Below are 21,993 nucleotides of genomic sequence, written 5' to 3' on the forward strand. Positions count from 1 at the left end.
ATTTAAAGGGTTCTAATAGGTTAAGAAACGCCCCAGATAGCTCATGGGACTTGGGAAACACACATGAATGTTTAGAATAATAACTCTGTCATAATTAGGCACAACCAAAGAGAGCAGGTAAAGGAATTCTGCAATGAACAAACTATTACGTTTAGGAGGGTGGTACACTAAAATATACAAGGAGGCCTGTTTCTTGTTCAAGTAAAAGATAAGACTCTCAAATGAGGACATTTTTCCACATGACACCGGGCTACATATATACTTGTCTATGAATGATGGCTACTCCCCCACCACGGCCAGGATTTCTGTCGATAAGAAGAGGCTGGAGGGATAGATTCATTTAGATCAGGTATTCCCAAACTGGGATACGCGCAATGCCGTCGGAGGTACGCCAAATAAACATTTGATTAACTTTTTATTTTTTGTTATTACATAAAATATATTTTTAAATATTCACATTTTCAAACAGTACATTTATATTTTCCCAACGGGGCTATAGATGTGGGTAAGGTTTTTTTCTCACCTGAGTAGCCTCGTTTCACTGCCAAAAATAAAATTAAACCATCTAGTGTTCAGTGAAATAACAACACAATGTCAAATACAGGTAGTCTAATCAAATAATTAACATCCAATCACATTAACCATTACTCTCTCACGGGAAACCTTCACTCTTGTGCAGACATTTAGAAATGAAACATGACAATTTGAAAAATAAGCCACAGGATTTTTTTGAGCGAGAATAAAGTTGACTTTCGAGTAGTAAGACATGTATAAAAGCAACACATACCATTAATAAGAAGGGGCTAGAAGCGTCTTGTATGGTGAGCTACCGAGTGGCTAGGACAGGCAAGCCCCATACTATTGTGGAGGACTTAATTCTTCCTGCTGCCGCAAATATGGCTGGGACAATGTTGGGGGAAAAGGCCAAAAAAACTATACAGACAATGTCTCCACCAAACAAAACCGTTTCACGACGCATCAGTGACATGGCAGGAGATGTTTTGAAACAATTACTGCTTTGCATTCAAGCCAGTGAATTCTATGCATTACAGCTGGATGAGTTTAAAGTGTTCTTTACTGACCAGAATTTTCCCTTGTCTGACCGCTTGCATGATGACGAGTTTCTCCCATGACTGGCCTATCTACGTGATGTTTTTTCTCGCCTGAATGATCTGAATCTAGGATTACAGGGACTCTCTGCAACTATATTCAATGTGCGGGACAAAATTGAAGCTATGATTAAGAAGTTGGAGATCTTCTCTGTCTGCATTAACAAGGACAACACACAGGTCTTTCAATCATTGTTTGATTTGGTGAACTCAAACTTACGGACAATGTCAAATGTGATATAGCGAAGCGCCTGAGTGAGTTGAGTGCGCAATTACTCTCCCGAAACAGATGACACAAACAACTGGATTCGTTATCCCTTTCAACCACGTACCTATGTGAGAGTGGATTCTCGGCCCTCACTAGCATGAAAACTAAATACAGGCACAGACTGTGTGTTGAAAATGATTGAAGACTGAGACTCTCTCCAATACAACACAACATTTGCAGAGTTATGTGCATCCTTTCAAGCACACCCTTCTCATTAACCTGTGGTGAGTTATTCACTATTTTTGGTTTTAAGGTTTTATATGTAAAATATGTTAAATAAAGAGCAAAATCATTGATTATTATATTATTATTTGTGCCTTGGTCCTATAAGAGCTCTTTGTCACTTCCCACGAGGCGGGTTGTGACAAAAACTCACACTCGTTCTTATGTTTAATAAATGTATTGTATAGTGTGTGTGTGACAGGCTTACAATGATGGCAAAAAAACATTTGAGAGTTCGCTGACCCTGGTGCTAGAGGAGGTACGCAGCTGGAGGTTGAATGTTTGAAGGGGTACGGGACTATAACAAGTTTGGGAACCACTGATTTAGAGAACTGAAGTCCTTGGTTTAAGCCAAGTTTCAGTAAGTATGAAAATATCAATGTAAAATCAAATAACAAAATCATTGCATATGAATGACGTATTTAGAGATGGATTGCTGCCGGATTGACAGAGGTATTCAGGGGATAGAGGAACATAAACGAGGTTACTTACAGTAACTGTACTACGGGGGATAATACGCTGTCCATGTCCTCTGTGTCACGTTGGTAAAAAATAATTATTCGGGACACAGGAGCAGGAATGCGTAATAGTTTTTTTTACTGTACCCAAATTACGGCGTGCCGTGTAAAGGCACGGGGATGAAGACCAAACAAAAGAGCGAGGAGTACCTTGAATATTTAACACACGTGCACAATGATTAACACACGGGACGAGACCAGGAATCATCTGCGCAATTCACAATGGCACGAAAGCCAAAACACACAGCACAGGTACTCACACGCACATTGTAACAATAATGGACAGCACCATGGTATACAAATACTAATTAGTGGGAAGAGGGGACAGGTGTGCGTGATGAAAGTTCTGGAGGAATCGGTGACACTCTGGTGCTAATTATGACAGGGAGGACAGGAGAACTAACAGACCCAGGCCGTCAGTCTCTAAAACAGTTCACTACGTTGCTGGAAATAATCCTGGAACCCGTGCGGTTAGGGTGAATCCAGTCTCTTTTAAAAGAGTGCTGGCTGCTCCCAAAGCAAGTCAAAATTGTCAAAGAAAGTAGCCCAGAAGCTGAACTGGTACACTCACCCGTTCCCTCATTGAGAACACAACAATAATACATCTGGTGAATGAATCAAGATGAGCTGACATATAGTAGGGAAAGAGAGGGCTGTGTTGAGACAGATGATGTGCTGCTCTCTGGTCCATTCTAAACTCCCAGCCCAGACTCCCAGACTGACAATCACAGAACCTCTATCTGACCCTGCCAGCAGGAAATAAACTCTCCCATGATAAGCCCTATCTTCTTCACAAGCAGACCAGACTATATGTGTGTGTATATACAAGACTACAGTAGGTGCAGTAGAAGATATTCTTACTGTTGTGATACAGTAGCGATGATGATGTGTGCGCACTCGCGCACAAATGTGTGTGTGTGTGTTGTTTGTATGCCCTAATGTGTTCAGACTCAATGTTACCCGGCGTTGAGTGGTGAGGTAACACCACGGAGACAGAGAGCAATCAATCAACCAATCATTAGAATTCCCAACAAGCGGCTCTAAATCTCTGTGGCATGCTAATCGATAGCACTTAGCCTGCACCCCCAGTATTATGCAATGCCACTGTAGTCCACTGCTCTGGCAGACTATCGCCCTGCAACACACACACACACACACACACACACACACACACACACAAGGACTACCCACAGAGCATGACAGCAGGTCAATCAAATCTATCAACACAATTGCTCTCAATTAGATCAGGGATTGATGAAAAGTTGGCTGGTGTTTTTAGGTGTGAGTGCACAACTATGACGCCTTATGCAACAACAGAGGGCTTTTATATGGCCCAATACTGTAACCTTGATATTGGCTCCCTGGAAGAGATCTATAAAAGGAGGAATGATAGCAAATTGAGAGTGAGAAAGAGTGTGTGAGAAAAAGACAGATGGAGGGAGATGGGGAGTGACTGGGAAAGCAGACGAGTAATTTTCTGTTTGCTGTAAGGGCAGTCAGCAGGGCCAAATTGGGGTGCAGTGGCTACTAGCTAGGTGCAGTAGGAGCTCAGACAGACAGATAGACAGAGCTGAACAGTATGGCACAGATGTACATGTTCCTTTAAGAGAGGCTGCACTCAATGGAGATCACATGTCTGGGGCCTGTCCTGCTGACTCAGGCCTTCCACTCCACTGCTAACCTCAAATCACACAGGAGGGAGGGGGAGAGAGAGAGACAGAGACAGAGAGGAAGGCTTAACTCAACTTAACAGGACTCAGGAGGCAGAGACAGAGAGTGGGGGTGGAGAGGGAGGGAGAGAGGGAGAGTGAGAGAGAGTGCAAGAGAGGATGGGGTGCAGACAGGAAGGTAGAGGGAGAGCCGAAGATGGAGTAAATAATGAAGGGACAAAAGGCGGGAAAATGCAACAACACAGTCCGTACAGCCAACACTTCTCTGCCTCTCGTTTCAGGCGGGAAACTAGTGGTTGTAACATGGGATAGAGAGAGCCCCATGTGACCTCCGTAACAACATAGCACCCGCCACCCTTATGTAACAAATGTTATCTCAACATCCTGAGAGTGTTACGAGCTGATAAAAAACAACAACAAAGTTGGTCCTGTCCCTGCAGCAGGCTGTGATATGATGTGGTTCAAAGGCGAGGTAATTAACTTAATGGGTCTGGTCTACAGGGATGATGAGGGAGGGCTTCTGACTGACTGATGGCTCCTTCCTGTTGTCGTACTATAGGTAAGCCCTCCCTCTCCCCTCATCTACAACAGGAAATGGCTCTGGACACACTGTACATTCTGTAAGGGAAAGATCACTACCTGTCTGGACACAAGCCACCGCCTCAGAGGAAAGACGTGTAAGGCAATTAAACACCATGGAAACGGAGGGAAGTAATGCCATGCAGGGGAGCGGGATAGAGGAGAGCAGCTGGAGCTGTCATAGCAAGACAATGATACAGACAATTACAGTACACTGAGTGTACAAAACATTAGGAACACCTTCCTAATATTGAGTTGCACCCCGCCCCGTTTGCCAAACACAACAGCCTGTTTGGTCAGGGCATGGACTCTACAAGGTGTCGAAAGCGTTCCACAGGAATGCTGGCCCATGTTGACTCCAATGCTTCCTACAGTTGTGTCGGTTGGATGTCCTTTAGGTGGTGGACCATTCTTGATACACACAGGAAACTGTTGAGCGTGAAAACCCCAGCAGTGTTGCAATTCACACTCAAACCGGTGCACCTGGCACCTACTACCATACCCTGTTCAAAGGCACAAATCGTTTGTCTTCCCCATTCACCCTCAATGGCACACATACACAATCCATGTCTCAATTGTCTCAAAGCTTCAAAATCCTTCTTTAACCTGTCTCCTCCCCTTCATTTACACTGATTGAAGTGGAGTTAACAAGTGACATCAATAAGGGATCATAGTTTTCACCTGGATTCCCCTGGTCAGTCTATGTCATGGAAACAGCAGGTGTTCCTAATGTTTTGTACACTCAGTGTATATGCACAAACACAACACACACTGATATTAGAGAAGTGTGAAAGGCGAGTTGTAATCCCACTCCCTGGCTTCTCAGTAGCAGACAGAGTGGATGACAGGATCAAAGGCTTGCTGTAGGAGCTGTCAGAAATCAATGGAGAGAAACCTGGGAGGATTACTCTCATGTCCTACACACAAGCCTTTTACAGCCTATTCAAACATGTCTGTGAAAACACAATTGGAACCACTGCATGCACACACACACACATGCACATATAAATTAGTCATAGGAAGTTGAGTGATGGGAAAATGGAAATCTGACTGGGTTCACTACCTATTTAAAAAGGAACGCTGGTGAAAGTAGATGAAGCAGTATTTCACATTATACTGTAATTTAAGCAGTGGCAGTACTTCTGTTCATATACATCTAAGTGATATTTAACTTCTATACTAGTCAGATACTTAGAGAAGGACGGGTGATGTAAGGTAGTGACTGTGGAGGCGGGTGGGGGGTGTACCTGGGTCCAGGGGCGAGGGAGGAGGGCTCTGGTCTGCTGGGTATAGTCCACACATCTGGTGTCTCCTCCTTGGACTTCAGAAAGCACTTGGCCTCCTTGGAGTCAGCATCTACCTCTTTGGTTACTCTGAAGACAGTAACAGGCAGACACTTAAACACAGGACTGTATTAGTGGCCTCAGTCTAATGAGCATAAGTAGAGATCAAATTACATAACACTGTACATTTCTCAAGAAAAGGACACACACACACACACACACACACAACAAGCTGATAAACACACAACAAGCCTTGGATTGCTAAGGCAGAAACAAATTGCCAACCTCTCTCTAATGCCACTTAATATAGTGTTTCAATACCCTACATTACTCATCTCATATGTATACAGTGCCTTGCGAAAGTATTCGGCCCCCTTGAACTTTGCGACCTTTTGCCACATTTCAGGCTTCAAACATAAAGATATAAAACTGTATTTTTTTGTGAAGAATCAACAACAAGTGGGACACAGTCATGAAGTGGAACGACATTTATTGGATATTTCAAACCTTTTTAACAAATCAAAAACTGAAAAATTGGGCGTGCAAATTTATTCAGCCCCTTTACTTTCAGTGCAGCAAACTCTCTCCAGAAGTTCAGTGAGGATCTCTGAATGATCCAATGTTGACCTAAATGACTAATGATGATAAATACAATCCACCTGTGTGTAATCAAGTCTCCGTATAAATGCACCTGCACTGTGATAGTCTCAGAGGTCCGTTAAAAGCGCAGAGAGCATCATGAAGAACAAGGAACACACCAGGCAGGTCCAAGATACTGTTGTGAAGAAGGTTAAAGCCGGATTTGGATACAAAAAGATTTCCCAAGCTTTAAACATCCCAAGGAGCACTGTGCAAGCGATAATATGGAAATGGAAGGAGTATCAGACCACTGCAAATCTACCAAGACCTGGCCGTCCCTCTAAACTTTCAGCTCATACAAGGAGAAGACTGATCAGAGATGCAGCCAAGATGCGGCCCATGATCACTCTGGATGAACTGCAGAGATCTACAGCTGAGGTGGAAGACTCTGTCCATTGGACAACAATCAGTCGTATATTGCACAAATCTGGCCTTTATGGAAGAGTGGCAAGAAGAAAGCCATTTCTTAAAGATATCCATAAAAAGTGTCATTTAAAGTTTGCCACAAGCCACCTGGGAGACACACCAAACATGTGGAAGAAGGTGCTCTGGTCAGATGAAACCAAAATTTAACTTTTTGGCAACAATGCAAAACGTTATGTTTGGCGTAAAAGCAACACAGCTCATCACCCTCAACACACCATCCCCACTGTCAAACATGGTGGTGGCAGCATCATGGTTTGGTTTGGTTTGCTTTTCTTCAGCAGGGACAGGGAAGATGGTTAAAATTGATGGGAAGATGGATGGAGCCAAATACAGGACCATTCTGGAAGAAAACCTGATGGAGTCTGCAAAAGACCTGAGACTGGGACGGAGATTTTTCTTCCAACAAGACAATGATCCAAAACATAAAGCAAAATCTACAATGGAATGGTTCAAAAATAAACATATCCAGGTGTTAGAATGGCCAAGTCAAAGTCCAGACCTGAATCCAATCGAGAATCTGTGGAAAGAACTGAAAACTGCTGTTCACAAATGCTCTCCATCCAACCTCACTGAGCTCGAGCTGTTTTGCAAGGAGGAATGGGAAAAAATGTCAGTCTCTCGATGTGCAAAACTGATAGAGACATACCCCAAGCGACTTACAGCTGTAATCGCAGCAAAAGGTGGCGCTACAAAGTATTAACTTAAGGGGGCTGAATAATTTTGCACGCCCAATTTTTCAGTTTTTGATTTGTTAAAAAAGTTTGAAATATCCAATAAATGTCGTTCCACTTCATGATTGTGTCCCACTTGTTGTTGATTCTTCACAAACAAATACAGTTTTATATCTTTATGTTTGAAGCCTGAAATGTGGCAAAAGGTCGCAAAGTTCAAGGGGGCCGAATACTTTCGCAAGGCACTGTATACTGTACTCATTTAAACTGCTGCATCTACTGCATCTTGCCATCTTTATGTAATACATGTATCACTAGACACTTTAAACTATGCCACTTTATGTTTATATACCCTACATTACTCATCTCATATGTATATACTGTACTCTATACCATCTACTGCATCTTGCCTATGCCGTTCTGTACCATCACTCATTCATATATCTTTATGTACATATTCTTCATTCCTTTACACTTGCGTGTATAAGGTAGTAGTTGTGGAATTGTTAGGTTAGATTACTCGTTGGTTATTACTGCATTGTCGGAACTAGAAGCACAAGCATTTCGCTACACTCGCATTAACATCTGCTAACCATGTGTATGTGAAAAATACAATTTGATTTGATTTAATTCTCTCACATACACACACACACACATAAAAACATAACCCCAGTAAAAAAATATATTTATTTTTTTAAACCAAAACCCGACATGGCTGATGTTTCATTAACCCTTTAGGTTGGTCACTGTTTACAAGCCAATAAAACCAACAAATATGTTTTATGCTTTTGGTTGAGTCCCTCCCTGGTAGTAGGTTTGGCCGGGGTAGGCCGTCATGTGAATACGAATTTGTTATTCACTGACTTGCCTAGTTAAAAAAAAATTAAATAGAAAATTGTACAAGAAACCCCTCCCACACATGTGCACTTACACACACATGAATCAACACTTTGTAATAATGAGAGGACAATCCTTTCCTTCCATCTCCTGCCAAGTGGACATTTTTTATGCATTTTTTATGTCTCTGCCTCTCGCTCTTCTGTTTCTTCTCCCTTTCCTCCTTAAACCCTGCAATCATTTCTAGTTCTGCCTTTACACAACCAGGCTCTACTGGATCATAGTCTTCTAAATTCCTCAAAAGAAACACTGCACCCCATCAGATATAATAGACAGTCCTCTCTTCTTCAATAGGACATAATGACAGGGATAGGAAGAGACCAGTCCAACATTAAGGTCAACCAGTACATCCTCTGGGAATACATTCTTTAAGAAGATTGCATCCATTAGGGTGATAATGATAATCATATGTTGCAATGATTTCAGGCTTTCATAGAAAATAAGCAACGTCCTTTAATGTGTTTCATATTACATATATAATACTACTGGTGAGACCCTGACTAATCTAAAACCACTTTCCCAGGACAATTATTTGGCCTGTAAACTGACATGTGTTGTTGTAACTCAGAAATGTAATTGCGCCAGTATGCTGTGGAATGCAGACACTTTCTCAGGATCATTATGTGAAGGGTTCAAATGTAAGGTTGCACTGTCACCTGGTGGTCAAAGAATGTACTGCTACCGGTATGTGCGCAGTGCACCAGTGGTCTAAACTTACCGGACCTCTTCCCCAGCAAAGTCAAAGACCTTAGTGATGGTGACTTTAGAGGGCTCTTTAGAGTTATGCTCTAAATGATGACGTTCTGATGGGGCCTCAGTGGACTTCTTCGGTCTGTCTGTGGGTGCAGCCTGGTGAAGATTGAAAAACAAAAACAAATGTTAGACATCATAGTGTTCCAAAGAGTAAAAACTTGACTCCAATGCAAACAACATACACAACCAGCAAGCTGTAACAGGAACCCAGGTTCCAACTATCATATGCCTGGATGTCTCTATGGGCAAGATGTCTGTAGATTTGGTACAATACCTGCTGTTTAGTGGTAGACTGTGGTGATGGAATAGATGGCTTGGATTTGGGACCAACATCACTCAGAAAACTGGCCCACAAATCATCTGCTTTCTTCTTCTTTTTTTCTTCGTCCACCTCCTTCTTGGGCCTGGAATCAGAAAACTCTCCTTCTTCCTGCTCCTCCACACTGCCATCCTGCTCTGTCTCCTCTAACTTCAGTCCTCCTTTCTTTCTTTTCCTATGAGGATCGCCAAAGAGTGGTAGGAAAATAACGTAAAAAGATGGCCATCAACCGATTTCAGCAGACTAGCTTGGAAATTACAATAAAAACTGAGCAAAACAAAGCAATCGATGCACAACTTCACCCTCAACACTGGGGCCCCACAAGGGTGTGTGCTCAGCCCCTCCTGTACCCCCTGTTCACCGACGACTGCGTGGCCATGCATGCCTCCAACTCAATCATCAAGTTTGCAGACGACACAACAGTAGTGGGCTTGATTACCAACAACGACGAGACAGCCTATAGGGAGGAGGTGAGGGCACTCGTGTGGTGTCAGGAAAACAACCTCTCACTCAACGTCAATAAAACAAAGGAGATGATCGTGGACTTCAGGAAACAGCAGAGGGAGCACCCCCCTATCCACATTGAAGGGACAGCAGTGGAGAAGGTGGAAAGTTTTAAGTTCCTCGGCATACATATATCACGGACAAACTGAATTGGTCCACCCACACAGACAGCATGGTGAAGAAGGCGCAACAGCGCCTCTTCAACCTCAGGAGGCTGAAGAAATTTGGCTTGTCACCCAAAACCCTGACAAAGTTTTAGAGATGCACAATCGAGAGCATCCTGTCAGGCTGTATCACCGCCTGGTACGGCAACTGCACCGCCCTCAACTGCAAGGCTCTCCAGAGGGTGGTGTGGTCTGCACAACACATCACCAGGGGCAAACTACCTGCCCTCCATGACACCTACACCACCCGATGTCACAGGCCAAAAAGATCATCAAGGACATCAACCACCCGAGCCACTGCCTGTTCACACCGCTACAATCCAGAAGGCGAGGTCAGTACAGGTGCATCAAAGCTGGGACCGAGAGACTGAAAAACAGCTTCTATCTCAAGGCCATCAGACTGCTAAACAGCAATCACTAACTCAGAGAGGCTGCTGCCTACATTAAAACCCAATCACTGGCCACTTTAATAAATGGATCACTAGTCACTTTATACAATGCTCTCTAAATAATGCAACTTTAATAATGTTTACATATCTTACATTACTCATATTACATGTATATACTGTATTTTATACCATATATTGCCACTTGCCTATGCCACTCAGCCATCGCTCATCCATATACTTACATGTACATATTCTCATTCACCCCTTTAGATTTGTGTGTATTAGGTAGTTGTTGGGGAATTGTTAGATTACTTGTTAGATATTACTGCACTGTCGGAACTAGAAGCACAAGCATTTCGCTACACTCACATTAACATCTGCTAACCATGTGTATGTGACAAATACAATTTGATTTGACACCATTGGTCTAAAAATGGAGCCAAATACAAACGTGTTGAATCACTCACCTCATGCCAATGTCTTGGCCTTTCTTCTTTTTCTTCTTGGTGACATTATCAGACTGTTGTCCATGCTGGTCATCCCCTTCCAGACCATCTTCTTTCACACATTCATTCATGTCATCTTCACTGAGGTTGTCATCTGTCAACCACACAACAATCATGGTAAGACTTGAACTGAATGACAAACACAGTAGCTAGTTATCATCAAGCTACATACATGAAGAATGACACATACAGTGGAATTATTGCATAACTACTGTATAAGCTTATGATTCTCTGTCATGCGTGTAACGTTAATAAAATATCTGCTCAACTTGCATTGCATTTCTATCTGTTTGTGGAAGTAACTTTACCAGATGGGACATAGTCTTGATCTTCATTTGAAGAATAGCCATCGGAATCATAATCTGAGTAATTCATCATTTCCCCTCCAGAAAGAGCCTACACTTTCTGTCAATAGTAAACACAGCAGTAAAGGTATGATGGATAACTGGCTAGCTAGCAAATTACAAAGCACCGGATATCTGACGAACCCTGTCTGTAGCTATCACGCGGTTACTAAATAACCGTTAAAGTTAACAAATGTTTCTAGCTGTATAGTTTATTATAGCTACAATTACAATAACAAACAAATACACAAGTATTCACAAATATGAAAACGTGTGGCTTTGTTGACAAGCTACAGAAAGGAGCGCGGATCTATATTGATCATTGTGTAATTCTATGGTAGCTTGCTTATCTGACTTCCTGATTTACTACGGCACGTCCACAGGATCAATCGATCGTTAGGAAAGACGCGTTATCGCTTCTTTATTGTTGGAAAATGAATACCGTATTCATAATCGATTGCATTATTATATATTTATATGTTAATACGGTTTGGAAATTGTATTCAACAATTTATAAAAATTGTGAAATCCTTTTTGTGACCCCGCCTCTGATGAGTCTGGTACCGGCATGACGTCAAATCAAGTTGTGTTGACATCAAGCTAACGGCTATATACAGGAGATCAACCAACCCTTGACGACTTGCTAGCTAGATCCAACATTAATGTTCTGATGGTGTTATTCGGATATTCGTGGTCTCGCACACATGCTCGTTGTGTTCTGTGCATTAGACATGCAGAACGGATATAACGAGATTGGGTTTGTGCAGCAAATTCTTAGCTTGAATTTGGTCCCTAGGAAAAATGGAACCAATCGAGGCAACGACACATCGCTTAGCGACTTCTCAGGTGAGATTCATTCCACAGCTCCTCTGTTCTACGTTAGCCAGTTGAACAACATTATTATAAACTTTGTAACGTACATTTTTCGTTAACTATTATCCAGGTAACCGATTTAACGTAGCTAGTAATACTACTTAGTGAGCTACCACAGTCAAATAGACGTAAATCGTAACGTTTGGGTCTTACGTTAGTCCATTATTATTGAGCTACTTTAGCTAGCTAGATAGCTACTAGCTAGATAAGTTAACATGGCTTCTACTGTAGCTAGCTATTGTGAATGCTAAACAAGTAGCTAGCTAGCTAGCTAACTTTAGCTGGCTAGCTAATCAAGTGCTAGCTAGCCAGCTGGCAATAACAACAAATATTATTGTACAAAACGGACAGCTTTTAAATTACCCATAACGTTAGGTAATCCACTAGAGTATTCTAATGGATTACCTAACGTTATGTATATATTACCTAACGTTATATATATTATTGTGAGAGAGATTTTATATATATATGTGTAATCGTTAGCAGCTTGGATTATTTTGCAGGGTGATTAAGGGGTCAGATTAACATAATGGGCACTAGGTAAGGTAGTATTTATTTCAGAAGACATGTCAGGCCACAGGCATGTGTAAAGTCTGTAAACATTGCAAGGCTATATGTTACTGCTTACTTCCTTTGTCTCAGAGATGTGGTATGGAGTCTTCTTGTGGGCTGCTGTCTCTTCACTGGTGTTCCACCTACCTGCTGCTCTCCTGGCCCTCGCCACCCTGCGACAACACAAAATAGCCCGCTTCATGCCCATTGCCATCATACTGATGAGTATCGTGGGCCCTGTGTGTGGTGGTGTCCTTACCAGTGAGTTACTCACCTCATGTTCTGATAAGCCATCAACATATTATACATTATTGTACGCGTAGACATAAACTACTCATTGAGTCAGTGTAAAAATTATTTTCTACTTTTCAAAAACCAAAAATGTCTTTGTGCATGTAGGTGCCGCCATTGCTGGGGTGTACAAAGCAGCAGGGAAGAGGATGATCTCCTTGGAGGCCTTGGTGTTTGGAGTGGGCCAGTCCTTCTGTGTCCTCATTATCTCCTTCTTAAGAATCCTAGCTACACTCTAGCACTGGGACACAGGAACTCAAGGAGGGAGAGGGGGGGGGGCATGCAATCAGCAGGACGGCATATGCAAGACAGCTGTTCCTTCAGAGGCCTTATTTTCTATATCTGTTATCGGATGACTTTGTTTGATACATGATTAGTTGCCAAAGTGGTATATTTCAGGGCTGGCCAGGGGCTCTGTTTTTCTATGTGTGTTATTTTTCATTCAGATTGTTGTGTGTTGCACTATACTCAGAACAAGCCTTCTCATTCTGCGTGTTATAGATGTATCATACACATAGCTGAGAATGAAACATTCCAGCATGCAGGAAATTTGTGCTCTACAATTTGGATGAGTACACTCCATTTACTGTCTCAATAGTTCCACAAGCTGATAAAGACTACAAGTCTGATGTGCATGCCATCAGACAAACACTAAAGGAGAGCATTCTCTGCTCTGTTCCACCACAGACCAATCAGCTTAAATACAATGTCTTGACTGAGGTGTGATGTATTCACAATGAGGCACAGTGCTCGATGATATTGAAATATAAATATCTAAGTCAGAAATAGCTACAACTTAAGCTTTTATTTCCACGTATATAGTTCTCTTTCTTTCTCTCTCCATATTCCAACTTGGGGTGTGTCTAATTATAATTAAAATATATATATATATTTAAGTCCATTCCAGCTTCTTCTGTAAGCAGAGGCAATAGAGAGAAGTGGAGACAATGAAGAGAAGGAAAGTTGTAAGTTCCCAATCTCTTTGTATATTGCTGAGCAAATCATAGGGAATAGTGTTGACTAATCTCATATTTATTTTATTTTCCTTAAATATAATTTTTTTCAATATTGTTAGGGTATTTTTAGATATTTGATCCGTGGGTTATATCAGTGTATATACAAAATACTTTTTCTGAGTGAAATCTTTACACAAAACAGTTGCAGACTGTTCTAAGTTCTCTGGTGGCGTCAGTGTTCTTATATAATTTAATATCTCTTGAGAACCTTTTCAGCATTGCTCTTTTTTTGTTCATGTTCTATTGGCCTTAATGATGTTAAAGGTGTACAGTATGTAGGAATAGTGTAATATATTGTTACTTTGGCATTGATAATGCTAAACTAATAAGAGGCAACCTCACTCTAAACCATGAATGTGAATCAGATTTCCTTAAAATTCCTTGTGGAATTTCTTAAATCTTTTTACCAAAGAGAACCTAAAACATATGTACACCTGATTTTAGTTTGAACTGATAGCCCCCTTGTCCCAAAATCTTGCTTTAATTAAGGGCTCTATTCAATCTGTATCGCTGAAGCATTACAGATTTCGGGGTGTAAAGGTCATTTCCGATTGAGCCGACATATGCAGTGTTTACTGTGAATGCAGTCTCTGCTAATGCTGAAACACTGCCTTTAAATGTGATTTGCGCTGTAACGCTGAACTTCCGTAATGCGGATTGAATAGAGCCCTAAAGGTTTCGGTATTGTGTCCAGACTTATAAATCATGAGCCGTGTGTAAGAACAAGGTAAAAGTCCAACTCCGCGAGAGAAAAGTCCCAATCCACCATAGAAAAGCACAGCTTTGCAGATGTCTCTATTCTAAGCCAAGAGTAGCAGACTAGTGAAATCAAGCATTACAGTCCAACAAAAAGCTTTTTGTGTTTTGTTATTCAGCATGGCTACATGCATATTGTTCAAAACTATCAGCGGTGTAGTGGTCATTAGTGCAGTAACAAAACCACATCCTTTTCAAAACACTAGTGTGGTGGACTGGTTAGAGGAACACATGAGGATGGTTGGCCATCACACTATTTGGTAGTGGTTCATTATTGTAATGTAGACAGATTTGTGGTGATTAAAGTTTCTTAGCTGCAGGCTAGAGCTGTTCTGTCTGGCAGTGATATCATGAGGGGTGACATGTTGAAAGCCATGCTCTGCTTGTCTGGGCCTTGAACACCTCAATTCCACAGAATGTTTATTTTTCTAAAGTTCTTTAACTTTCCTTATTGTAGCATGACTGCACACTACTGTTTGTTATATAGCTAGTTGGTTTGTCTTGCTTTAAATAAATGAATGCTCTTTATTTCCCATGTGATTTTAATCCATGGATTGATTTTGGTTTTACAAGACAAGGTTGATTTTATTACATTAAATTAAAGTGCCAATTGTTAATATTTTCATGTAATAAAATATTTCACGTTATAATTATGAGTGGTGTATTGATTTCAACTCATTTTGACTACTGCATTACACCTTGGTAGTGTGTATAGACCTCCCCACAGATGGATTATTAATCTCCTGCTCCATCTCTCTGCCTCTCCATACACACACACAGATGGATTATTTATCTCCTGCTCCATCTCTCTGCCTCTCCATACACACACACAGATGGATTATTTATCTCCTGCTCCATCTCTCTGCCTCTCCATACACACACACAGATGGATTATTTATCTCCTGCTCCATCTCTCTGCCTCTCCATACACACACACAGATGGATTATTTATCTCCTGCTCCATCTCTCTGCCTCTCCATACACACAAAGATGGATTATTTATCTCCTGCTCCATCTCTCTGCCTCTCCATACACACACACAGATGGATTATTTATCTCCTGCTCCATCTCTCTGCCTCTCCATACACACACAGATGGATTATTTATCTCCTGCTCCATCTCTCTGCCTCTCCATACACACACACAGATGGATTATTTATCTCCTGCTCCATCTCTCTGCCTCTCCATACACACACACAGATGGATTATTTATCTCCTGCTCCATCTCTCTGCCTCTCCATACACACACACAGATGGATTATTTATCTCCTGCTCCATCTCTCTGCCTCTCCATACATACACACACAGATGGATTATTTATCTCCTGCTCCATCTCTCTGCCTCTCCATACACACACACAGATGGCACTCCTGTGCTTTTACTACCTCCACCAGCCAAGTCCCAGTAGCAGCACGGCTCGGTGGCGGTCGGACGGAATAATGTGGTGTTACCAGGGAGAAACTACACACAGATCACTCATGGTGAGGGGGCCACTCTGTCTAGGCTGTACTCCATGTATTCCTGGCAGGCAACATGAGACAGCCTGGTGCTTTTTCATCATCATGAAGCATCACAGAAGTGAGCTAATATCGGTCTTCCTGGCTATTACATGTTTTCCATACACTGCACAGGCAAAACACTGCTGCTTATTTGAATAATGATTAAATCAAGGTTTTGTCAATAGTTTTTGTGTAGTATTTTGTAGCTTCATACATCAAGTGAGGGTTGTTAATATAAAAAAGTAATCTTGCTCTAGTTCCCCCTACCAACAGTCATGTTGCTCTAGTTCCCCCTACCAAGTCGTGTTGCTCTAGTTCCCCCTTACTAACAGTCATGTTGCTCTAGTTCCCCCTACCAACTGTCATGTTGCTCTAGTTCCCCTTACCAACAGTCATGTTGCTCTAGTTCCCCCTACCAAGTCATGTTGCTCTAGTTCCCCCTACCAACAGTCGTGTTGCTCTAGTTCCCCCTACCAACAGTCGTGTTGCTCTAGTTCCCCCTACCAAGTCGTGTTGCTCTAGTTCCCCCTTACTAACAGTCATGTTGCTCTAGTTCCCCCTACCAACTGTCATGTTGCTCTAGTTCCCCTTACCAACAGTCATGTTGCTCTAGTTCCCCCTACCAAGTCGTGTTGCTCTAGTTCCCCCTACCAACAGTCATGTTGCTCTAGTTCCCCCTACCAACAATCGTGTTGCTCTAGTTCCCCCTACCAACAGTCATGTTGCTCTAGTTCCCCCTATCAACAGTCATGCATACCAGCAGTGATGACAGTGCTCTTGATGACACTTCAGAATCAACTTTTTAATAATTATTAACAAGTATAGGTATGGATTTACGCTCTTTAAAACATTTGTTCATAATTTGTTTATTTTTTTACATAATCTGGCGTGCAAGGCAAAGGTAGACATGATAGAAAATAGACTCTTGCCAGGTCAGTCCATGTGTTTCTCCATTAAGGGGGGTTCAGTTCTTTGGTCTGATGTTTCTGCCTGCGCTGTGTGCTGCTGTGAGACCGTCTCACCCCTCTTCTCTGCTGTGCTCTTTCCCTCTACCTGACTGGCCCCCACTGGTCTTGGCCCTGGCTTGTCCTCTGTTACCGGCCGGCTGTCCGTCCCCTCACCCTCTCCAGTCCTCTTTTTCCCTGCTTCACCTGCTGTTTGGATGATTAGACAAGGCAGAGATGAGATTTTTAATCACAAAGACAACACAGAACAAGATGGAACCTGCCTTTTTACAGGCAGAAAGATAAACCTAACAAAGTTTGAAAGAAAAGAAAAGCAATTGTTTCTTGATTAGATTAGTATTATTCAAGCAATCATTTCTGTTTAATCCAAAAGAAGGTACTTCTAGACTTTAATATCTGGCACTTTATAGCATGCTGTGATGTAGATATTGACTGAGGGCTGCATGAGGGTTGTGGGCATAATGATGAAGCATGGCTTTAATAAATCTTTCACATTAATTATACCATAGGGGACCTGATATCCAGTCCTCTTCCAGCCCTGTAATTGAAGCTGATATGAGATGTAATAGGATGGTAATGTCTCTAAAGTGCATGTGGTGCTGAAGGCCTGGTGGGTGAGTTATTATTATTTTTACAGACAAATAGAGGTGGACAAAGCAGAGGGAGGAGGAGCAAGATGGCATTTGACCATTAAGCCAAGGCTCATAGGCCCCAAACTAAATATTTGTACATTTGGCACAGTGCATCAAGAAGTGCATCCATTTTACAACCATACACTCATCTTCAAAATATCTTGACTCAATCTACCTTTCAAACCATATGTTCAGTCAGCAACTGTTCTTATTTTTCTTATTTCCCCCGCCGAGGCCTGCACCTTACACCCTGCACCCCTGCCCCCATACTCACCCTCCTCTCCCTCTAGCTGGATCTCACTACAGGTAGGGAGCTCCCCCAGGTTGGTACGTTTCTGGACTGGTGACCTCTGCAACCATGGCAACGCTGCCTTCAGCTCTGATGGGAGGGAGGAAGAGTAAAGATGAACAACCTGCCTCAAATACATAATGTAACAGGGCATCAATGAACACATTTAGGCTTTTCGATGTATTTGTACACAGTGACGCATATATGTTTTTAGTGAAGTGCTACCATAGGGGAAGGTGGAAAGGATGATAGACTATTTATGTATTTGGATCCCCATGAGCTTTTTCTGTAGCAGCAGCTACTCTTCCTGGGTTACACAACAAACACAGAACATGACAACTAAAAAAAACACTGATAGACAAGGACAGTCACACAAATTTGAAAAACAACGACATACAAACAAAACAACAAAATATTATCCAAACAATATAGCTAAGAAATTATGTGTGTTTGTTTGTGTGTGTCCCCTCACACTCCCTGCTGTTCCATGAGATTCCATTAAATCATTTTTATAAGGTCATTTTGCTGTTTGCTTGAGTAATTTGGGATGGAAGGGAGTTCCATGCCATCATGGCTCTGTATAATACTGTGCCTTGCCGTGAATTATTTTTGGACTTGGGACTGTGAAGAGACTCCTGACTTTGTCAATATGACTTGACCATGATAATTGACCACCCAGTGTTATACCCAGGAGTCCCACCCTTTATGCACAACTCCTGTTGACGTTTTATAGAATGCTTTAAACAAAATGTATTTAGATGTATTTAACACCAGTTTATTATTTATCACCCATTCTGATACTGACTGCAACTCCTCATTTAGAATTTCAGTGAGCTCACTGACTTACGTTCCTGTAGTGTGGAATCATCCGCATACATAGTCATTATAGCTTTGTGTAAGACCAGTGGCAAATCATTTGTAAAAATAAAATAAAAATAGAGAAGAGTAACGGCCAAAGGCAACTGCCCAGAGGGACACCACACTGCACATATCTCATGTTTGAGAAGCTTCCATTGAAGAACAAACATGTGATGGCATGTGATGTAAAGCCATAGCAAGTGGGTTTCTTCAATAACAACTGATGATCAATAACATCAAAGGCTGCACTGAAATATAACAATACAGCTCCAACTATCATCTTATTATCCTGGGTAACATCATTTCTAGAGCCATATACAGTACAGTATATACACACAGTATAGTCTTTGTATATGGCTTTGATCATCTGCAGTAACCAGTGTTATACAGCAGGAGGTGTTCTCTCCCTCTCTGCTGACGAGCTCACCTTCGGGGTCCAGCTGAGCAGCATGTCCCTGGAGGAGCGAGTCCTCGTAGACGGACACAGCTCTCCGCTGGGGAGAGAGCTTCATGCGGGACTGGGGTTTAGGAAGGCTCTCTAGGGGATGACCAAGACACACAGGAGTTAGATACACAATTACACACACAGTGACACCAACACACAACTCGCGGTGGATTTAGGCTTGACACTTAAGTCACAGTGACATGTCCAAAAAGACCAGAGCAGGCATACCCAACACATGTTTGGATGCCATCCTCTGCTATAATGTGGACCCAAATAACATCAGGGTGCTACATATTGGTGGTGGACTGTGCAATACACTGTACATTAATGTCATTCAGTCATTCAGCTAGTGCACTCTTGAGTCAAAACCAATACAGTCCGACTTCTGGCAAATGGACTCCCAGGAGTGATATCAGCTCACTTTGATTATGTAAAATAATCTTTCTAATACAGACAAGTGCATTAGGTGCTGCCATGCACAAAATATGTTACAGTATATGAAAACAAAGAGAGATACCAAAGTAATTATTATGCTCTGAGCAGTCACTGTGATTGCATTATTTCATAGTAAGCTTATAATGAAAGACAAAGCATCAGAGAGAGTGGGAGAGACAAAGCATCAGAGAGAGTGGGAGAGACAAAGCATCAGAGAGAGTGGGAGAGACAAAGCATCAGAGAGAGTGGGAGAGAAAGCATCAGAGAGAGTGGGAGAGATAAAGCATCAGAGAGAGTGGGAGAAACAAAGCATCAGAGAGAGTGGGAGAGACAAAGCATCAGAGAGAGTGGGAGAGACAAAGCATCAGTGAAAGTGGGAGAGACAAAGCATCAGAGAGAGTGGGAGAGACAAAGCATCAGAGAGAGTGGGAGAGATAAAGCATCAGAGAGAGTGGGAGAGATAAAGCATCAGAGAGAGTGGGAGAGACAAAGCATCAGAGAGAGTGGGAGAGACAAAGCATCAGAGAGAGTGGGAGAGACAAAGCATCAGAGAGAGTGGGAGAGAAAGCATCAGAGAGAGTGGGAGAGATAAAGCATCAGAGAGAGTGGGAGAAACAAAGCATCAGAGAGAGTGGGAGAGACAAAGCATCAGTGAAAGTGGGAGAGAGAAAGCATCAGAGAGAGTGGGAGAGACAAAGCATCAGAGAGAGTGGGAGAGACAAAGCATCAGAGAGAGTGGGAGAGACAAAGCATCAGAGAGAGTGGGAGAGAAAGCATCAGAGAGAGTGGGAGAGATAAAGCATCAGAGAGAGTGGGAGAGACAAAGCATCAGAGAGAGTGGGAGAGACAAAGCATCAGAGAGAGTGGGAGAGATAAAGCATCAGAGAGAGTGGGAGAGACAAAGGGAACAGATACAGAACATAAAACTAGCCTGGTATTTTTCTGCACAGACAGAAAAAACATTATAGTTAGTCAAGCATTTTTTCACAAATGAAAAACTGTGGTCAGACCTGGAAAGAAGAGAGGCGAGTGATACTGTATGTACAGTGCATTTGGAAAGTATTCAGACCCCCTCTTTTTTCTACATTTTGTTATGCTATGCATTATTCTAAAATCATTAATCTACACATAATACCCCATAATAGCAAAGTGAAAACTTATTTAGTTCATCTCTGGAGCTCTGTCAGAGTGACCATCAGGTTCTGTGGAGATAGGATAACCTTCCAGAAAGACAACCATCTCTGCAGCACTTCACCAATCAGGCCTTTATGGTAGTGTGGACAGACGGAAGCCCCTTCTCAATAAAAGGCACATGACAGCCTGCTTGGAGTTTGCCAAAAGGCACGCACCTGAAGGACTCTCAGACCATGACAAACAAGATTCTCTGGTCTGATGAAACCAAGATTGAACTCTTTGGCCTGAATGCCAAGTGTCACATCTGGAGGAAACCTGGCACCATCCCTATGGTGAAGCATGGTGGTGGCAGCATAATTCTGTGGGGATGTTTTCAGCAGCAAGGACTGGGAGACTAATCAGGATCGAGGGAAAGATGAAGGGAGCAAAGTACAAAGAGATCCTTGATGAAAACCTGCTCCAGAGTGCTCAGGACTGGGGCAAAGGTTTACTTTCCAACAGGACAACAACCCTAAACACACAGCCAAGACAACGCAGGAGTGACTTCAGGACAAGTCTCTGAATGTGCTTGAGTGGCCCAGCGAGACCCCGGACTTGAACCTGATCGAACATCTCTGGAGAGACCTGAAAATAACTGTAGAGCAACACTTCCCATCCACCCTGACAGAGCTTGAGAGGATATGCAGAGAAGAATGGGAGAAACTCCCCAAATACAGGTGTGCCAAGCTTGTACCCAAGAAGACTGAAGGCTGTAATCGCTGCCAAAGGTTTTTTCAACAACATACTGAGTAAATGGTCTGAAGACTTACGAAAATGTGATATCTGTTTTTTTATTTAGAATAAATGTGCAAAAATGTATAACCTGTTTTTGCTTTGTCATTATGGGCTATTGTGTGTAGATTTATGAGGGGGGAAACGATTTAGACAATTTTAGAATGAGGCTTCAACATAACAAAATGTGGAAAAAGTAAAGGGGTCTGAATACTT

General features: G+C 42.2%; 2 protein-coding genes and 1 pseudogene across 4 annotated transcripts in view; 1 reads left to right on the plus strand and 2 right to left on the minus strand.

Moving 5' to 3' along the window:
* The window catches only part of cfdp1 (craniofacial development protein 1), a 48,697-nt gene extending 37,044 nt beyond the window's left edge, over window positions 1-11,653 (minus strand). For all 3 annotated transcript variants that reach the window (XM_021597599.2, XM_036974976.1, XM_036974966.1), the window contains exons 1-5: window positions 11,226-11,653; window positions 10,879-11,011; window positions 9,310-9,529; window positions 9,001-9,131; window positions 5,614-5,739 (exon numbers count right to left, since the gene is read on the minus strand). In XM_021597599.2, the coding sequence (XP_021453274.1) occupies window positions 5,614-5,739; window positions 9,001-9,131; window positions 9,310-9,529; window positions 10,879-11,011; window positions 11,226-11,295 (680 nt within the window). In that variant the 5' untranslated portion in view covers window positions 11,296-11,653. The remainder of the gene's footprint in view (window positions 1-5,613; window positions 5,740-9,000; window positions 9,132-9,309; window positions 9,530-10,878; window positions 11,012-11,225) is intronic.
* A 161-nt stretch (window positions 11,654-11,814) lies between these two features.
* LOC110520354 (transmembrane protein 170A) lies at window positions 11,815-15,399 on the plus strand. The gene is made up of 3 exons (XM_021597619.2): window positions 11,815-12,107; window positions 12,777-12,947; window positions 13,086-15,399. The coding sequence occupies exons 1-3, from the start codon at window positions 11,966-11,968 to the stop codon at window positions 13,214-13,216; spliced, it is 444 nt and encodes a 147-aa protein (XP_021453294.1). The 5' UTR covers window positions 11,815-11,965; the 3' UTR covers window positions 13,217-15,399.
* A 1,630-nt stretch (window positions 15,400-17,029) lies between these two features.
* LOC110532142 overlaps window positions 17,030-21,993 on the minus strand; it is a 51,413-nt pseudogene continuing 46,449 nt past the window's right edge.

The sequence above is a fragment of the Oncorhynchus mykiss genome, chromosome 1 (assembly GCF_013265735.2).
Source record: "Oncorhynchus mykiss isolate Arlee chromosome 1, USDA_OmykA_1.1, whole genome shotgun sequence".
Lineage (NCBI taxonomy): Eukaryota > Metazoa > Chordata > Actinopteri > Salmoniformes > Salmonidae > Oncorhynchus > Oncorhynchus mykiss.